We start from the raw sequence: 20,520 nt of genomic DNA, 5'->3' as shown, positions 1-20,520 counted from the left end.
CCAAGGTCTTTGCTGCAAAAGACTTAACATATACATAATCCCCAGGTTGTATATCATGTACTGGCCCATCTAATTCCCTGTTTTGAGCTCCAGCCACATGTTTCTCAATTTCTCTGAGTTGTCTATTTAGGGCCATCATATATCTATGTAGGGTTTCTTCCCCCACTTGCATGGGTGTTGTTCCTTCTTGAACTGCATATGGCCTTCCATATAATATTTCAAAAGGGCTCAGTTTCTCTTTTGCCCTTGGTTTTGTCCGAATTCGCAATAATGCCAATGGGAGAGCCTGGGGCCAGGGCAAATTTGCTTCTTGCCCCAGTCTCACTATTTGTTCAAGTGGTTCATTTTTCCACTTGGCCACTAGATTGAGGGTGATATGGGGTATGTAATTCCCAGTCTATTCCCAGATGGTTGCTTATTTGCTGTACAATTTTTGAAATAAAGTGTGGTCCTCTATCTGACGATATGGTGGCTGGAACTCCAAAACGAGGTATTATTTCTTGCAACAGTGCTTTGGTTACCTCTCGGGCCTTAGCTGTTTTGGCAGGAAAGGCTTCTGGCCATCCTGAAAAAGTATCAGTTAACACCAATAGGTAACGATATCCTCCCTTCCTGGGCAGCTCTGTAAAGTCAATTTGCCATTGTTGCCCAGGTCCACAGCCTTTCCCAATTTGTCCCACTTTAGGCTTTGGGGTGTTTTTGGGATTAGTTCTGAGGCAAAGACTACACTGACGAGTTACTTGTATCACTGTGCCCTGCAATTTCCTGGCCATGATTCTTTCTTTTAAATGGTTATACAGGGCATCTATTCCCCAGTGTGTTTTCTCTTGTTCCCTCTGTACTAATGATCACAACAAATAGGAGGGTACTACAAGTTTTCCTTCTTCTGTCACAGCCCATCCCTCCTGGTTATAACTTGCCTTTTCTGCTTTAATAAGTCTCTTATCCTTTTTATTGTATATTGGCTTACCTTCAATAGAAATCATCAGTTATCTTACTTTTTGCTGCTTCTTTTGCCTCTCTATCCGCCAGCATGTTCCCCTCTTCCAACTCCGAGCTCACTTTCTGGTGTGCCTTGATGTGCACGATGGCTACCTTTTCAGGCAGTTGCACTGCATCTAACAGTCTCAATATTTTTTGTGCATGTTTAATGTTCTTTCCTTGTGAGTTTAACAGTCCTCTCTTTTTCCAAATGACTCCATGTGCATGAACTACTCCAAATGCATACCTTGAGTCCGTATAGATGTTAATTCTTTTTCCTTTTTGCCAGCTCCAGAGCTCGAATTAAGGCAATTATCTCAGCCTTCTGTGCAGAGGTATTTGTTGGTAATGGTTTGGACTCTATTACCTTTCTGCTTGTGGCAACTGCATACCCAGCATGTCTCTTTCCACTGATGACATAGCTGCTCCCATCAGTAAACCAGGTCTCGGCATTTTCAAGCGGGGTATCTTTCAGATCCAGGCGACTGGAGTAGGTGGCTTCAATGGTCTCCAGGCAATCATGGATCACTGGTTCTCCCATACTGCCGCTGAGGAAGGAAGCTGGGTTCACAATGTTAGTTACCACAATCTCAACATCATCTTGTTCCACCAGTATAGCTTGGTACTTCAGGAATCTCTGTGGGGAGAGCCAGTGTCCCCCTTTTGCTTCTGGACTGTAGACACTGTGTGAGACACTAGCACTGTCATCTTCTGACCCAGGGTGAACTTGCGTGCCTCTTGGATGTTCACTGCCACTGCTGCGACGGCTCTGAGACACCCTGGCCACCCCTTAGCTGCCGTATCCAGCTGTTTAGAGACGTAGGCAACTACCTTTGATATGGGCCCAGATTTTGTGCTAGTATCGCTAAAGTGATCCCTTGCTTCTCATGAGAAAACAAAAAGAATGGCCTACTCACATCTGGAAGTCCCAAGGCTGGTGCTGACATGAGGGCCTTCTTTAGCTGGTCAAAAGCTTGAGCTGCTTCTTTTGTCCATTGAAGATCTCTGCTTCCTTCCGTGATCAAGGCATACAGAGGTTTAACAAGTAATCCATAATTATAAATCCACAGTCTGCACCATCCTGTCATACCTAAAAAGGTTCTCAGTTCCTTCACTGTTTGAGGCTTTGGGGTCTGGCATATTGCCTCTTCGCGATCTTGCCCCAGGGTTCTTTGTCCAGCACTCACTTCATAGCCCAGGTAAATTACTGTTTGCTTCACTATTTGGGCTTTCTTTTGAGATACTCAATACCCCTGCAGGCCCAAAAAGTTTAGGAGGCTTACCGTCCAGTCCACGCATGTTTCCTGGGTCTGGGTGGCTATTAGGAGGTCATCCACATACTGGAGCAACTGTCCTTCTCCTGGTGGAGGTACCCAAGACTCTAAGTCCTTTGCAAGCTGCTCCCCAAATATAGTGGGTGAATTCTTCTACCCCTGGGGAAGCACACACCATGTGAGCTGGTTCTTCCGTCCCGTTTTGGGGTTCTCCCACTCAAATGCAAAGATTTTCTGGCTGGCTTCATGGAGAGGGAGGCAAAAGAAAGCATCCTTCAAATCTAAAATGGTAAACCAGGTTAGTTCGAGAGTTAAACGTTTTAACAAGGTATAAGGATTAGCAACTACTGGATACAAGTCTTCAGTTATCTTGTTAACAGCCCTTAAGTCCTGTACCAGCCTGTATGAGCCGTGGGGCTTCTTCACTGGCAGGAGAGGAGTGTTAAAATCAGACTGACACTCCCTCAGTAGTCCTATCTTCAGAAAGTTTTCAATAATTGGACTAATCCCTTCTCTATCTTCTTTCTTTAGGGGGTATTGTGTAACACTTACTGGCTGTTCTCCTTCTTTGATTTGTACTGGTAGTGTATTCTTTGCCCTGCCTGGTATGTCAGAAGCCCACACTCCAGGAAACACCTGATCTATTACTTTCCTGAAATTCTCTTCTTCATTTGCAACTTCAATTTCTTTGGTTATCATCATTAAACTTAACAGCTCTATATATTGTTGATATTTTACCTCCAAAATAATTTCCCCATTCTGAAATATTATCTTTGCCTCCAGCTGCTCTAGCAGATCTCTGCCCAAAAGTGCAGATGGAGCTCTAGGCATATATAAAAATCGATGAATTCCCCATTGTTTCCCCAATTTATACTTCAATGGTTTACAAAAATAAGATCTTTCAGATTGGCCAGTTGCTCCTTTTACCATAACATAGTCATTGGTTACAGGTATTAGGGCCTTATTCAACACTGAAAATGTTGCCCCGGTGTCTACTAGGAATTTTACTTCTTCTTCTCTTTTCCCTAGTTTGACTATAACCAGAGGGTCCTCTAGGGTAGGCCCCTCCGGTCTTCCTCAGTCCTCTTTTACATGAGCAACCACCTTTTCCCCTTTTTGACCACTTGTTCTATGTTCATTACCCTTTCTTAATTCTGGACATTGGTTTTTCCAGTGCCCAAATTTCTTGCAGAATGCGCACTGGTCTTTTCCCAGTCGGGGTGCCCCCTGTTTCGGTGTACCTTGCCCCTGTTTTTCTTTTTCTCTCTCCCTTACTTCTGCTACTAATTTCTTCATCCCCTGTTTATATGCTTCTTCCCTGTTACTAAAAACTCTCCAGGCTTCATCCAGTAAAGCTTCTAAATTCTGGCTGTCTGGACCCCAGATCTTCTGGAGTTTCCGCCTGATGTCTCTTGTAGACTATCCTAAAAATAAATTTATTAATTGCTGTGTCCCTTCATTAGATTCAGGATCCAGGGTGGTGTGTCAGAGCATCACGTCCCACAGGTGACCTAGAAATTCACAAGGTGTTTGGGAAGGGCCTTGTTTGACAGCATATAGTGCTGACCAAATTATGGTTTTGGAGATGGGTCTTTTTAGCGCTTTTACTATCAATTTTTGGTATGTTTTTAATTGTCCCAATCCCTCATCATTATTAGGATCTTAGCCTGGGTTCTGAAGGGGAAATACATCTTTAACATCTTCTTGTGTTGCTCTACAATCATTCTTGGCTAGATCCTTAGGTACTTTCAAAACTAATTGCTTTTCAGTCTGTTAAAGCATCAAGCAGCAATTGGAGGTTTGCTCAATTAGGTAAATGCTGCTTAATTATAAACTTCATTTTCTTAGCAACCCCTATTGGATCACTTCGATAACCCTTAGCACTCTTTTCCCAAATCTCTAAATCAATCGAGGAAAAGGGAACTTGAATCAGTTTTGTTTCTCCATCAGAGGTCATTGCTTGTCTTAGAGGTGCTTGTATGACCCCTGTGGTTTCTTTTTGGGTCCTTGATGCTATAGGCCCTTGTGGGGGAAGTTTGGGGGCTGACAGGGGAGGTTCAGGTTCATCCCACTCACTGTCACTGCTAGGCAGTGGTGGGTATGGTTCAGGAGTGGGTGGAGAAACCCCTATCTCAGTTGCTATCCTTCCAAGGGAAGATGAAGTTAGAGATGAAGTGAGGGAGGCTGGAGTTAATGGTGGTTCTGAATCTGCATTTCCCCCCACCCTCCCCCTTTCCTGTCTTTTTGGAGGTGGTTTAAGTATGTCTTCTGTCTCCTGTTCCAAAGCCTCTACTTGGTATACGTGGTGGGGATGTGTGCACCTCTGATTTATAGAGCAGGTGCTGCAGCAACGTTTGGGCTTCCCTTTAGTAGCTTTATTGTCCTTTTCAAGGGCCAGTACTAAAGGATCAGATGGTGGCCTCATTCCACAATCCCTTTGCCACTCAGGGTGATTTCGAAGGCTGAAAAACATATCTGCATATGTCACTTCTGACCACCTTTGTTCCCGCCAGAGGAAAAGCATTAACTGTAATAGTGTCTCATAGTCCAGTGTACCATTTGCTGGCCACTTCACTCCCTCATCAAGTTTATAGAGTGGCCACCACTGTGTACATAACTTAACCAGCTCCCTCCTGGTTTCTGTACCATCACAACCCACCAGCTCTTTCCAGTGTGTTAAAATGCACCCCAAAGGGCTTCCTCTGGGAATCTCTTTGCTTTCATTTGCCCCCATGTTTAGAATCCTCTTTTCCCCAATGCCTTTTGACACACAAAAAAGAAAAAATTGCCTCTTTTGAAAAAAACCACTACACAATCAGTCAGGAACTTGTCCCAAATTGCTGGTTATTAATCACTTATTAAACCGGGTCTTCTGTTATGCCTTGCCTTGGGTATATTACTATGAAAATAATTAAAATTAACGAATGTGAACTTTGCAGAGTATCAACCGAGTTCTCGCAGGAATCCAACGATTCTACTAAAATCCCGGCCACCTTGGCTGGCACTGGGCTTTCCGTTCTCTGCACACAATCAAAAGCTGCTAGACCGGGTTTCCCTTTTCTGCAGGGACCTGGCTTCAAACACCAACAGTTTTAGGCTCACAAAAGAAACAGCCGGGGTCCCTTGCGCCCCTAAACACATTGAACCAAAAAACAATTTAACAAGGTCTTGCCAAAATCCCACGGATTTCAGCCAGGACGTAGCACAGACCCTTCCGCAGGAAAGCGGGGGGAGACCTTGATCTTACACTGCTTTTCTGCTCCTCTGTGGTTGAGGACTAAGCCACCAGCACTTTAAGATACTACCACACACTCTGGCAACTGCAAACTTCATAGATAGATAAGAATATCTCTCTTTAACTAAAACATCCACTCGCCAAAACCTCTCGGCGTTTTACAAGGAGCTATGGGACGTGGCTTGAGGTTGCGCAAGCCTAGATTCCTCTGCGGTTACCGGGGAAACAAATCACCCCCAGTCACCGCGGCTGTGTCGGGCATTCACTTTGAAAAGGAAAACCCCTTACCCTTGCTTGGGTTTTTGGGGGGTTTTTTTGGTGTGTTTTTTTTTTTTTTTTGCTTTTTTTTCTTTTTTTTTTCTTTTAAACAATTTGTTCGCCCACAGATGTTTTTCTACTGAACAACACACTGATCCAAATTATACCATCACTTATACAGTCAAAACTTACACACAGTCCGTGACTCGCTTCAATCACGACATAAGCACTCAAATCCCTTCGCTTTCTCAAAGGTATTCTTCCGCGGATCGGCGGGAGTTTTAAAATCTCTTATAATTATAAACTTGCAAAACTTCCAAAAACACTCACAAAGGTTAGTAACACGCAGCAAAATCACACAAACCAAAACGCGTACCACACAAACTTTCACAAACCACAACACATACAGTATACAAATGATTCTTTTTCTCACCTAAGCGCACACAATCACCAAACCACAGGACCACCACACACACACCTTCGGCGCGGGACCACGACCCAAGACAGCACCTTCCGTGCCCCAAAACTCGGGCCGGTCTTTCAGAGTATGGATCACCAAGGCGCACCTTTAAACTACAAGCCGAGATCGGAGCCACCACTGCTCCCCAAACCAACAAAACCTGCAGCCCTGGGGCCGCTGCTGCCCTCCCCTCTACGGGAGGGAGCTACAAGTTACCAGCTCTACCTGGAACACAACCAACCATTTACAAGACTCCGCGGAGTTTCCAAAACCCAGTCAGGCTTCTGCTTTGCATAAGACATCTCTTATGACTTATAAGCCGCCTCTATTCCAAGGTACCTGTTCCCAATATTTTAAACATACCTTTTGTCCGTAGTTCCAGCAGGCTCTGGTCTTTCCCCGGGGGTGTCAGCGGGGCCGTGGGAGCCCTTCTTCCCAGGAAATTCTGGGCGGGCGCCCTGAGGGGTCCCAGACCCCGATGGCTCCCTCGGCCAGAGAGAGCAGTGTCCTGCCGCGGTCGCCAAAATGATTTGTTAAAAAAATATGGATATTGATCTAATACCAATATCCAACTATGACGGACAAAGACTCTCTAACAGTTTGAAGTTAGAAAGTGTATGTTTATTACGACGCCGGGCAGCGTGAGGGATAGCTCCCAAATACACACGCGCAATTTACAGATGATCACAGGGTCTTTTTATGTACAAGAGTGTTGAATACCCAAAACACAAATGCATATTCATGACTCTGGTCCATCCCATTCCCCGCTTCGTATGGTAATTAGCCAAAAAGCAATTAAGCATGCGTAGTTTGTTCTTTGAAATGGGTCGGTGGTCCTTTTTAGGGGGTGGGGTCTCAAAATGATGAAGTAAGATGCGTCTTCCTCGCTTTGCCTTTTTAACCTTTTAGTGTTGGTGACACCTGGATCCTGTTTTCTCAAGACTATCTGATTTATGATCACATTGTGTTCTTGGAGTCTATTGATTAAGTTGACAGGCCTCCTGATTTATCGGTTCCTTAAATCTGGCTTATGTTAAAAAAAGGGATGTTTACCTCAACAATGTCTAGTTAGTAAAGGGAAGTCTATGTCAGCAATATCTAGTTTAACTAAAGCCCTTTATTCTTCAAAATTCATATCTTACCCTTTCCCTTATTCCTGGAAAATGACCCTGAGGTGGTATAGAGTAACCTCCTGGTCCTAGCCATGCCTCGTCCTGGCTACTGCAAAAATTAACTCTGTCCTGGCTGGAATTAGGACAGCCACTTAACTCAGTATTTGTATAAGCACACCTTTAACCTTTTTAATAAAATAGTATATATGGAGCAATTAGGTATTTGTAAACAAATTGTGTAAGGAGATCAGTTTAACTTATTTATTTCTCAGACTGAAACACCTTTATATACTGACATCATAAATGGAGAAGAGCTTTGTTCAGAATGTAGCCAGTGAAATTTCTGCCAAGCTTCAGTGTCTCAGTCAGGTAGTCTTTAAAAATTAAAAAAAAAAAAAAAAAAAAAAAAAAAAAAAAAAAAAAAAAAAAAAATATTGTAATCATTCTGTGTATTAATAGATAAAATTTGGATTTGGTTAGTAAGAGTCAAAATTTTAAACCTTTTAATTTCATCAATTTCTGTTAATAGTTTATTTTAGTGCTAGCAACTGTGAATGTGAAAGAACAAGCAGAGGATGACAGCAGTTGAGCATAGATTTTAAAGTTGTTCTCTTTCTAGGATAAAATTATCCCAAGGTACCCAGAAGACTGAGAGAATAGTTCATATTAGATATAATTTTAACTTAATTTCCCCATAAAACCTATCTAGTGTTAAGAACACCTGTGCAAGATCAATGATTTTAAGTAGTAAATATTAATTTCTTTGGTCATCTTTTTCACTTGCCTCAAAACTGGAGCCAGGTCTTCAGCTGTCATAAATCAGCTCCTCTGAAATGAAGTGTGTGTTGATTTACGCAGTTAAATATCTGGTCCATGAGTTTGTTTTCCATGTGAAGCAGTATGTATCTCCCTCTGCAAACTTAGAGGGGAACCCCACCTTTCTGTTGTTCAGGTGTAGTATAATCTACCTTATGAAGGATTTGTCAAGCTGTGCCATTAAACAGGAACATCTCTTTTCTTGCTTTGTATTGTGAATTTGAGAGATTCAGAGCCCTGAAGAAACCAACCTTCAGATACCAATAGTAACGATGAGTTTGTGTTTTCAATAAGTGTGTGACAGACTTTAGCATCTCTTTGAGAAAACAGATTCTCAATACATATTTTCAGATTATGGGGTTTTTTCTTCTGGGAATTCTTTTGCTATACTAAATGCAGCCATATGTTCATCATGATTTTCATTATCTTATTTTTAAAGGACTTTGAATTTTTGGGAAGTTAAAATTGCTTCAGCTGAAATTTTAATATAAATTTTCACCTCATCCATTCTGTATTTCATGAAATCAGTCGTATTTTAGGATTATCAGAAGGAAACTCTCCTACTTTCCAAATCAGTTACATTTTGAATGTATGTTTATACTCACATCTCAAGAAATTATGTGAAAACCACCAAATGTAACAGACAAGTAGAGGAGAAATCAGTAGTTTTTCACAGATTTGGAGAATCATAGATGATAATTTAAAGTTTCTCTAATTTCCCTAGGTTTTATACTTCAGAATGGAGTAAAGAAACACTCTATTTTCTTTAAAGAATTTTACTTATGGTTTCAAAGATTAAATACATTGAGTCAGATTACCTGGTGTAAACTGGTGTAATTCTGGGAAGATGGTGCCAGTTTAAACCCAACTGGCTTATTCAGAGAGGTCAGAGAATCATAGAATGGTTTGGGTTGGAAGGGACCTTAAAGACCATCAAGTTCCAACCCCCCTGCCATGGACAGGGACAATTTCCACTAGACCAGGTGTCTCCAAGCCCCATCCAACCTGCTCTTGAACACTTCCTGGGATGGGGATTCACAACTTCTCTGGGCAACCTGTTCCTATATTGTAATTTTTAGTATTGAATTACATGTTTTCTAATGTGGCAGCTATTTCAGCATAGGAGTAACGGAACACCCATACCACTGTGCAGTTAGGATTTAGCAGCAGGTGAAACAGTATCCTGTACAAAAGAAAAAAGCCTTTATATAAAGGCTTCATTTAAATGTCTCTAAATGTCAAACTGACAGCTCAGTAAATGAAAACTTAAAGAATTTTCTCCTAGAATTTGACTCTTTAGAAATCCTTGAAAGTCCAGGGGCTTTAATGTGCAGTGGTTTTGCAGGCTTGGCTGCATGTTCTTTCCCAGGCATTTGTGCTGCTTCCCTCCCTCAAGTGGGGTTTGGCAAGCAAGGTCTTTAGGAAGTTCCATCCTTCACACTTTTTTAAATCTGCATATTTGGGATTTTGCTTCAAACATCTGAATTCTCAGGTTTAATTTAGAAAAAACATTGAAATAAAGGCAGTGGACACTTTTTTCAGTTTTTCCATTGCAAAAAATAACTAGGTGAGGAAAAAAAAGAAAAATAACTTAAACTTTTCATATATGCTACACTTCAGTATTATTTTTAACAGTATTATGATAAAATAATTCAGACAGAAATATACATCTCTATTTTTTTTTAAGTTCACAGTGTCTGGTGTTTTTGCAGGATAGTTAGGTTATCTTAGCTGCCAGAATTAAGACTGGAGGACCAATTTTAACTTTAATGAAACAGGATTATATTTGGTAGTTATTTTACAAATTGAAATGTGTTTACTTTCATTGATTTCTCTTGTTAATATATTTTGTCTCTTCCTGTATCCACGTACTGTAAATCTTTTTTTTTTTAAGTAATATTTCAAATGTGTTAAGAAATAAAATTCTAGCCCCATTGATATTAGTAGAAGTTTTCTATTGGTTTTAATGGGGCTAGCATTTAATATAATTAGAAATTAAACTTTTTCTGTAGTTTTTGGTCAGATCCTTCAGATGAATTTCAGGGGAGTCTTTGCTTGATGAGGGTGTGTAAATCAGACCAGTTGAGTAGATGTTTCTAAAATAATTGGAGTCTGCACTGTGACCACTGCAGTTACATGTGGAAGCAGTAGAACAAATGCACTGTGTAATAAGTACTGTAAAAACTAAAATATTTGGGCTGACTGATAGAGACGGAGAGTACCTTGAAAACATGATGCTAGAAACCAGTCTTTCTCACAAATTTTGTCTCATCGTGTTAGATCATCAAAATGAAGGCACGTGGAAAATAGGCTTATTAAGTTAGAAGCAATTTCAAGCACTCTGTTAAATCTCACAGACTGATGGGAGTAATGGATTAGTCTGGAAAATCAAAAGCTTTGCATCAAGGCTGTGTCAGTCCTTCCATGGGAAAGTGCAGTTTGTATTTGCAAAAATGCAATGTTTTCTGGAGGGGTGTGTATGGGATGTGTGCTTGCTGCTTTTTCCCTAATGTAAGTTGTATTTACACAGGGAATTTTTTTTAACTGTCATGGCTATGTAAATGTGTAGGGTGTGATGGCTTCCAGAAGCCTCCTGATAGACTTCTGCAAGTAAAACTGGGGAAGAGATCTGTCTAATATATCTGTTTTCATAATTAATGAATCATTAGATGGCCTCAGGGTAAATAAATCCTGTAATGAGAAATAGAGGCCACTTCCCTATAATTTCAATGCACAGCCATATTCCATGTGCCTTTGCTTAACACACAATGAAAAAGACTTTATTATATCTTTATATATAATTTGATTAAAAAAATCCAAGATATTTTCCATCTAGTCGTCAAAAAGCCTGAAAGAATGAATATTGATCTGCAAGACTTGAATTTTTGAGATCTCTTTTGATGTGATATATTAAAAATTATCTAGTCTGAGAACAGATACTCATTTGATAATGTTGTTTTGATTTTATTATTTTAATATGGTTTAAAAAACAAACACAAAACCTTTACTGTGTGAAATTAAGGAAAATGGAATGAAAGTGAATTCACCAATAAAGTTCACTTTATGATTTTGGAGGGAATGCTGTTACACTACTTTTTTAATGTATTTACAATGTATTTGCCTAACTCTGTAAATTTTGAAATGTACTACTGTAACCTCAAATAAATAAATAAACATAGTAATGAAGTGTTTCATGTTGCTATACAACATTAAAAAAAGCACAGATCCTGCCCCACATCCCCTGATAGGAATTGTTTTAGGGTTCAGCTAGTATATGCCATTTGAACTGTGCATACTTTATGAAACAGCAGCTCTACGTCATGTTTTCAATAATAACAGGGTTGTATTGCTTGTCTAAACAAAAAGGCTGTTATCCTGTAGTCTTGTATATGAAGCCTTTCTGTTTGGATCAAAGTTACTGAAGTGTCTACTGTAAAAATATTTTGGCAAGTCATTTAAGATCAATCTTCTAGGTTTTGACACATAAAATAGTTCAATTACTGTAATGATCATGTGATCTTAAAATTTATATAGGTCTTAGACTCCATTACATGTTTTGTGTAATCTTGAAGTAAATGGAGTTATCTCTTAAATTTAAATGTCAAGCGTAATTGAGGGCATTCTTAACTCCTGTTATTTTAAAATGTTTCAGTATTTCCTTTTGTTATATAAAAAAATCCAGTTTAGTTTGAGAGATTGAGACAAAGCAGTATGTATATTCACAGTAAAGATGTAGAGGTGAGGCTGGAAGAAGCTGTCTCCTTGGGCTTTCAATTACTGAGGTGCCTCTGTGTGTCACCTTTTAGCTTTTGCACATTTCATGGAAGCATTCCTAAACACTGTTTTTAAACTCCTCAGTTATTTGAGGGGAGTACTGTTTTCACCAAAGCTGAGCTCTTCTGCTTGTTAGCGCTGAGCAAGCTGCGAAGCTGCTTGCCTCAGTTTCCCGCATAGGCAAAAGGAGGTTAATAAGCACCTCAGAGCTCTTTGAGATCCTCTAATGGAAAGCTTTCTGTGAGAGTAAAGTGCTGTAATTATTATTGCTAATATTATTGTACCTGTTATGTGTGTTTTAAAGCTTAGTATGATATTTACACCTAAATAAGGTGTCTTATTTAGACAATGAATGTCTCCTTCATTGTAAACACACTGATGACTCCAGAGGGCAATTCAGACCACCAAAATTAGAGTTTTAATTTTGAAATTATTTTAATCTGAATAGTCTTTTGGGGATATCAGTCTTTTTCCTCTACTTGTAGAGAAAGTATAGCAAAGTTTAAATCCCATCCTTAAAGCTGGAATTAATCTTGCTGAACTTCAGAGATGTAAAAATTAGGTGCTTCGGCTAAGGTGGCTGCCTAAGGTCTTCGTGTTTACTGGGGAAGGAGGGGAGATGGTGATGCTCCAGGCTACAATTTCCAGACTTGGATTACCTTACTCTGAACAACTTGTCTGGCTTCAGTTGGAGGGAGTTTAGGTGATGATGAGCTTGGCAGAACATGCTTAAATTTAAGAAAGTTAAAGTAATGAATTAGAGTCAATCTCATGGAATGGTTTGGGTTGGAAGGGACCTTAAAGACCATCTACTTCCAACCCCTCTGCCATGGGCAGGGACACCTTCCACTAGAACAGGTTGTTCAAAGCCCCATCCAACTTGGCCTTCAACACTTCCAGCGATGGGGAATCCACAACTTCCCTGGGCAACCTCTGCCAGTGCCTCACCACCCTCAAAGTCAATTCCTGTCCAATATCTAATCTAACCCTGCCCTCTGTCATTTTTAAGCTATTGCTCCTTTTCCTATCTCTCCATGCCCTTATCTAAAGTCCCTCTCCAGCTCTCTTGTAGTCCCTTTAGGTATTGGAAGATGCTCCAAGGTCTCCCTGGAACCTTCTCTTCTCCAGGCTGAACAACCCCAACACTCTCAGCCTGTCTACATAGATTTAAAGATCTAAATTCCCCATTCAGGTTCTGCTAGCTAATATATTTTTGTTTCCTGTGCATTGATACACAGCTGTTGCAATGCAAAAGTATGGTGCTTATAGAATCACTGCTTTTAACCTATAGCTGAGATTTTACTGTTGATTCTCCCTTTTTGTTCGTGCTGCCATTATAATGAAATAAGGGATAATAGGAGCATGGATCTTGCAGCACAGTTCAGATCATTGAAAATTGAGATGTGGCTCTATGAAAAACATGGGAGCAGATAGCAGATAAGAAATTACTGACTTTTCTATGTTGCAAGCTTAAAATGAAGGTTGATATGTGAAAACATGGATTTTTGTGCATGTGACTTCTGATTTAGTTGTTCTGAGTGGAGTTAGTTTTGATGTGTAAATTAAGGGAGAATTGGACACTTGGAAACATTGACCCCATGCTGACCTCTGCCTCTGAAATCTTTAAAAATAAAAAATGCAGTCTTTCCCTCCCCCTATTAACATTAAATGTCAACAGCTGTATTTTGCTGATGGTATTTACTAACTTTCATCTTTGCCTTTTTCAAGCATTTATTGTTTTAGAAGTGAATTATAGCTTATCACCAGGGATATGTGCATCTTCCAGCTGCCTTTGTTCCCTATTTCCCAACCTGGAAATGAAACCCAAGATAATTTTAGTAAGGAGTTAATATAAGAGCAGATCTTTATTCTAAGGCCTTCAGGGGCAGTTATAGAAAGATGTCCACAAAAGCCCAACCCCTCCAGGGATGAGTACATATTTACAGGTTTTAGGAAATTAGCATAATTGATAAAAAGCACCAGTTAGGAGGACAAGTGGTGAAGCAATTCCCCCCCAGGTCAGGCCCCTTCACCGGATTCCCCCCCTCGGCACTGGCTGTACTTTGTCCACGAAAATGTATCTCAAAGAGTTGTTCTCAACCTTGGTTCCCAGGAAGAACCAAGACAGTATAGGAGCCTTGTACTTCTCAGGGCTTGGAGCTCTGGAATTTGTTTTGCCTTTCTGCTTAAGGAAAGGCCATGGAAAAGTACTGAGAAAACTAGTCACTAATACAATAGGCTATAGAGCTACAAATACATGTGCAAAGAATATAGAAAACATAAAAGAAGAAAAAGGCAAAACCCAAACCGGCAACACCTTGGCTTCTCAAAAGACACAATTTTTTCTTAAATAGATTGTTTAAATTACTGATCAGGGATCCTCCTAATTGTGCTACATTGAGTTTTAATTCTGGCATGGTTTGTTTTGGTGTGTTTTTCTTTCTGCTGAAATCCCATTACAGTAAGTAATTGCCAGGAGTGCCTCTATTGCAAATAAAAGATGATAAAGTTCCATTTTGCTTGTAGTTAATCCTTTTACCTTTTCAACCTGAAAGCATTTTTTCACTTTATTTCCTAGCTAAAGCAAATTGTCTTTATTTCTTGGTACCACACATAAACTTAGCATCACATCACCAGGTGATCGTGTAGGTGGCTAGGGAAGTATTATTTATTTCCAAATTTAACTGCTCCTGTCCTATCCTTATAGCACTGAAAAGGAAACAAGCTTTTGGTAACAGAGGATTTTTTTTATAAACTTTTACTGCAACTTTTATCTAGCTGTAGTTCTCTACAACTTATTGTTTGGGCATTTTTAAATGCACGTAGGCATTTATTACTTATTTCTTCTTTTATACACGCTGAGAATCCAGGGATTTCTTGCAGCATTGTGGCTATTATCTTGTCTTTGTTGGTTGTTTACTGGTGATAGATATGGTTAAAGCTGGTGTCAGGCCCTTTTGTTTTCAAATCTGATTCTGTAAGGCAAGGTTGAGAAAAAAATAGATCTCTGCTGTGATTGCTTTATAAATAAGCAGCTTGTTTTTTTCCAGATTGTTAATTTGGTGGCTCTTACACTGATAAATGTAATTACAGTATGCAAACTATATTGAAAATATTTTTGTCTGTTTGATGTATACTAAATTGAAGCGAAGTTATACGGTGTTCTGTTTGGAAGTGTGGAAGATACAAGAGTGGAGCTACAGATAACAAGTTTGTTCTTATATTTCCTACTGATGAAGACTTTCACACAAGTTATTTCTATGGGTAGGTGATGAGACTATCACTCTGCATGTATATACATTTATTATACATTTTTGCATGATTATACATGTAGGAGTGGTACAATTTTGACTTGAGACTATTGGTGCCTTTTGTCCCAATGCAATTTTATTTGTATAGACATGTCTATCTAAAAATCAAATTTCACTTCTGCTTTTGGAGATCTGAATAAGAAGCGAGAGAAACAAAGACCTGAAGGAACAGTACATAGCTCCTGAAATTTTAGATAACTTCCTGAAAAAATGGGCAAATAGTCAATATTGTACTTGACCCTCGTATCTTCTCCACTCGACTGTTTATTTTTATAGCTCACATTATATATGTTCACATTGAACTAAATGACAATACTGAAAGACAACATGCCTCTCTATGATTCTGTCCAGTTGTAGCTTATGCATGTAATTTAATCATCAGCTGTCACAAATAATTAACTGAACATCAGCCAGCTTAATTTTTAACTTGGTCTTCTGTTATTTTGTAGTTGTCTTTTTAAAAGACAAAGATTGCATTTCAGTTAATTATCATGATTTCCAGTCATAATCATCAGCTTTTTATGTTGCAAACAGTTTGATCTTTAATACACTGGCATTTAACTACCCATTTATTTTTGTCAGGTCTGTTTTAAATTTCTAATATAACATCATTTTATGAAATTGTTGTTTTGGAGGCAGGTCTTATTGGAAATATTTTGTGAATTTCTTCATACCTTGTTGCAATACTGATCTTTAGTATGATTTAAGCAATATGGTCACTCTTCAACAAAGTGTTTTGCTGATCACAAAATAGACAATTCTGAAAATAGTGAGTTGAATTATGTTTCAGGCACCAAGATACAAAAAACCCAAGCTTAACAAAGCCAAATCAAACCAAAACAAAAAAACACCCTAAAAACCTCAGGAGAAAAAGCTTTCAAGATAATTAAATTTGAAACTTTTTTCTATTTCATCCTCAATTTTGTTGATGAAGTCTTGGCCCAAAGAGAGTTTTGATTCTCTCATTTGGGGAGTGGGAACTCTAAACACATCCACTATGACTCAACAAGCTGTAGCTGGGATGAACCATTTGAGTTAAACTGCACATCCTTTTGGGATTATTTTTTCATTCTCTGTGCTTCCACATTAATCTTTGTCTTGAATTTGACTTTTTTTTCTGAGTGTCTTCTGTTTCTAGCATGCTTTTTATTTATAAGTGATTTTCATTCATCGCAAAGAATATAGTTGGTCCTAACAAAATAGACCAAAAATAGCTTTTTGTTATTCCTCAAGAACAGATTTCAGAATCACATAAGCTGTTTTCTCTCCCCCTTTCCTTCTTCATTTTGGTCGCCAAAAATGCATATGGTAATCATATTGAATTAAAAGCATATTTATCACTGCACATGATAGTTTTGTTTCTTGTTATCCTCGATTTTAAAAGAACAACACCAAAAAACATTGCCACTTTGAAAAATTTCCCTGCCCTTGACAGGTAAATGTTATGAAAGGAAAGTTGCCTAATGTTAAATTTATTGTCACTGGATCAGTTATATCAAAAAGTTAGTTTTATTTAATCAACCATAATGTAATGTAAGCTCTTACTTGACTTTTGTAAAATTCTCTAGATAAATATTTTGTCTTGCCAAATTTAATGTCCTGTATCTTAATTTTTTTTTACTTTGAACTGAAGTTTATCCTTTTAAGACTGTAAATATAATGTCATCAGATATGGAGATGCTGATGTGTTAATGTAAAAGATAATACACAAATAAGTGATAATTTCATAAATGTGTTTTTCTTACATTTGTGTTTTCTGTGTATGCAAAGGTTAAAGTGTCTCTGTAATCTCAGACTATATTCATTAACTGAAGTTTAATGGTTCATATAATGTATCACTTAAACTATAACTATAAGCTTCATGTTGGAGATTGTATTAACCCTTAAATTATTGTACTTTGTACTTTTAGAGGGGATTTTCACAGTATGCAGTCTTCTAATCTGTGTTGCTTTTCTCTCCTGCAGATGGACCTCCCATTATAGTTCACTATGATATATCAGACACAAACTCAGACCCAGAAGTGGTAAATGTGGACAATCTGTTGGCAGCTGCAGTAGTTCAAGAGCACAATAATTCTTTAGGAAATCAAGACTCAGGATCTACCTGGAGAACCGGAGGGCTGCTAGATGAACCGAGTGCTGATACAGGTTTGGTTAAATTCTCTTCCTCTGACATTTGTTCCAACATCTCAGTAGGTGTCTCCCTTTCTTGCTTTCAGTATTTTTATAGTTTATACAGCTTTAAAAGCTTCCTAAGTGGATTTTGCAAAAAAAATCCCAGTGCTGGTGCTTATTAAAAATGTCTGACATTTATTCCAAAATATAACTGATAAAAATCGACAAATATTCCTACCATGTATTTTTGACACTAATTTTCTTATTTATTTTTTCTCCTTTGTTTCCTTCTAATTACTACTTGGAACTTAGATCTGGGGTTTTGTTGTTTGTTTTTTTTTGTTTGTTTTTTGTTTTTTATTTGTTTTTTTTAATGAAAATGAGCTAAGCTTGTTACTGAATGATTGATTATGACAACCCATGCCACCAGCTAGTAAACTGGTCTGCTAAAGAAGAGGTAAGAGCCTGGGTTCTAAGGCAGAGTTAGTTTATTTCAACTCAAGCTGAGTGCCTCCAGAGATGGACCCTGAACAAATAAATTCCTGGACCTTTATATCCTTACAGTCTGTGCACCAGATCTTTGCACACTCTGCATGTATCTCTTGGTCCAGTGGTGATTTATGGTCTGGGGTCTTCTAACACATCACTGGATTTTTTCCCCATGTCCACATGAGCAGGCCATCTTCCAGCTTGGGCCAGCCTTGGGGGCTTCCAGGGTTTCAACCCTTATCTGAATGTACTCAGCCTTTCTCTGTTTCCTCCACTGTTTAGCCATCCATGCTAACAGGGTTCACATAAAGTTCACTGATTCTAAGGTTTGATCAGGGCCTACTCATGCCAAGCTGTAAGCAAGTTACAATTAAACCTATACAATTAATTTCTGATATTTCATATTTAAATGCAAACTTAATTTGATCCTCAACAGGTCATAATCTAAGTATTAGAATTGTTTTTGTGTATCATTTTTCTTTCTCTCTTTTTTTCTTTCTCTCTTTTTTTCTTTAAAATACAAACAGTAATTCTTCCCATATTCCATCTGTACCTTAGAAAATTGGACAGACCAGCATCAGATAAACATGAAGTGTAAAAAGGTGCTGGTAAGTGAGCTTAGAATTTTACTGGGTTCGCATGGCCTGGTTTTGGTAGCTGGGGAGCTACAGGGGTGGCTTCTGTGAGGAGCTGCTAGAAACTTTCTCCATGTCTGGCAGAATCAATCCCTGATGGCTCCAAAGACAGATGTACCTCTGGTTAAGGCTGAGCCAATCAGCAATGGTGGTAACACCTCTGTGATAACATATTTAAGAAGAAAGAAAAAAGTTATTGTGCAGTTGTAATTGTGGCCAGAGAAGAGAGGAGTGAGAATATGTGAGAGGAGCAACTATGTAGACACCAAGGTCAGCGGAAAAGGAGGAGGAGGAGCTGTTCCAGGCATGGGAGCTGAGATTGTTCTGAAGCCCATGGTGAAGACCATGGTGAAGCAGCTGTCCCCCTGCAGCCCATGGAGGAGACTCACACTGGAGCAGGTGGATGCCTGAGAGAAGGCTGTCACCCCATGGGAGGCCCATGGAGAGAGGTGACCCCTCTGGAGCAGTCTGTTCTTGATGGACTGCACCCTGTGGAAGAGTGATCCATGTTTGAGGGGTACTGTTGCCTGTAGGATGGACTCATGTTGCAGCAGTTCACAAAGAACTGTTGCTCATGAGATGGAGCCATGTCAGAGAAGTTCACAGAGAGCTGTCTCCTGTGGGAGAGACCCCACAGTGGAGCAGGGGAACAACTCCTCTCCCTGAGCAGCGGGAGAAGTCGCGAGTGATGAACTGACCATAACCCCCACTCCCTGTCTCCCTGAGCCACTGGGGTAGGAGGTAGAGCTGGGAAGGAGGGAGGGGTGAGGGGAAGGTGTTTTTAAGGTTTTATTTTACTTCTCATTATCCTGCTCTGATTTTCTTAGTTATAAATTCAATTAATATCTCCAATTCTAGCCTGTTTTGCCTGTAACATTATTTGGTGAACGATCTCTCCTGGTCCTTATCTCAACATATGAACCCTTTGTTCTATTTTCTCTCCCCTGTCCAGCTGCAGCAAGGGAGTTATAGAGAGAAGCTTTGGTGGGTGCCTGGAATCCAGCCAGCATCAACCCACTCTTGCATGGAGTGCAGTCCATCAAGAACAGACTGCTCCAGAGGGGTCTCCTTTCTCCACAGGCCTCCCACAGGGTCACAGCCTTCTCTCAGGCATCCACCTGCTCCAGTGTGGATCTCCTCCATGGGCTGCAGGTGGATCTCTGCATCCCCGTGGACCTCCATGGGCTGCGGGGGGACAGCTGCTTCACCATGGTCTTCACTACAGGTTGCAAGGCAATCTCAGCTCCAGTGTCTGGAACATCTCCTCTCCCTTCTTCTTCACTGACCTTAGTGTCTGCATAGTTGTTCCTCTCACATATTCACGTATTCTCACTCCTCTCTTCTCTGGCTGCAATTACAACTGCGCAATAACTTTTTTTCTTTCTTAAATATGTTATCACAGAGGCATTACCACCATTGCTGATTGGCCCAGCCTTGACCAGAGGTGCATCTGTCTTTGGAGCCACCAGGGATTGGCTCTTCCAGACATGGAGGAAGCTTCTAGCAGCTCCTCACAGAAGCCACTCCTGTAGCCCCCCAGCTACCAAAGCTTGGCCACACAAAAGGACTATATGGGGTTGACCTTGACTGGACACCAGGTGCCCAGCAAGCCACTCTATCAGTCCCTTTCCCAGTGAGACAGGGGATAGAAAATAAGATGGAAAACAGCTAGTAGATTGAGACAAGGCAGTTTACTAAAGAAAAAAATTGCCCATGCATAAGCGATGGGGAAAAAATATATTCTCCACTTCCTATTGGCAGGCGTTGTTCAGCCACTTCCCAGGAAGCAGGGTTTCAGCATGCATAGCAGTGGCTCTGGAAGGCAAACATTGTAAATAACAAATGCTCCCCCATCTGATGCTGTGCTAGAGTCTTTTAGCTAGCTCAGCCACCACGGCATGGCACCGAGAGTGGGACACGTCTCCCGAGCAGGCAACGAGAGACGTGGCTTAGAGCTTCTTGCTCTACAGCACAAAGGTCTTTAGATCAGCATAGGTTGGGGACAAGGAATGAGAGGGAGGTCTTCTGTTTGTAATCTAGAATGGTTTATTCTTCTGAAC

The 20,520-nt window shown here is 39.9% G+C and overlaps 1 protein-coding gene across 1 annotated transcript in view; it reads left to right on the top strand.

Moving 5' to 3' along the window:
• LOC136373351 (protein ARK2N-like) overlaps positions 1-20,520 on the top strand; it is a 61,115-nt gene that overhangs the window by 14,447 nt on the left and 26,148 nt on the right. The window contains exon 2 of the mRNA XM_066338252.1: positions 17,187-17,369. Within this exon, the coding sequence (XP_066194349.1) occupies positions 17,187-17,369 (183 nt within the window). The remainder of the gene's footprint in view (positions 1-17,186; positions 17,370-20,520) is intronic.

The sequence above is a fragment of the Sylvia atricapilla genome, chromosome W, assembly GCF_009819655.1.
Source record: "Sylvia atricapilla isolate bSylAtr1 chromosome W, bSylAtr1.pri, whole genome shotgun sequence".
Taxonomy (NCBI): Eukaryota; Metazoa; Chordata; class Aves; order Passeriformes; family Sylviidae; genus Sylvia; species Sylvia atricapilla.
Note: the sequence above shows the minus strand (reverse complement) of the source record. Positions and strands in the feature narration are given on the sequence as shown.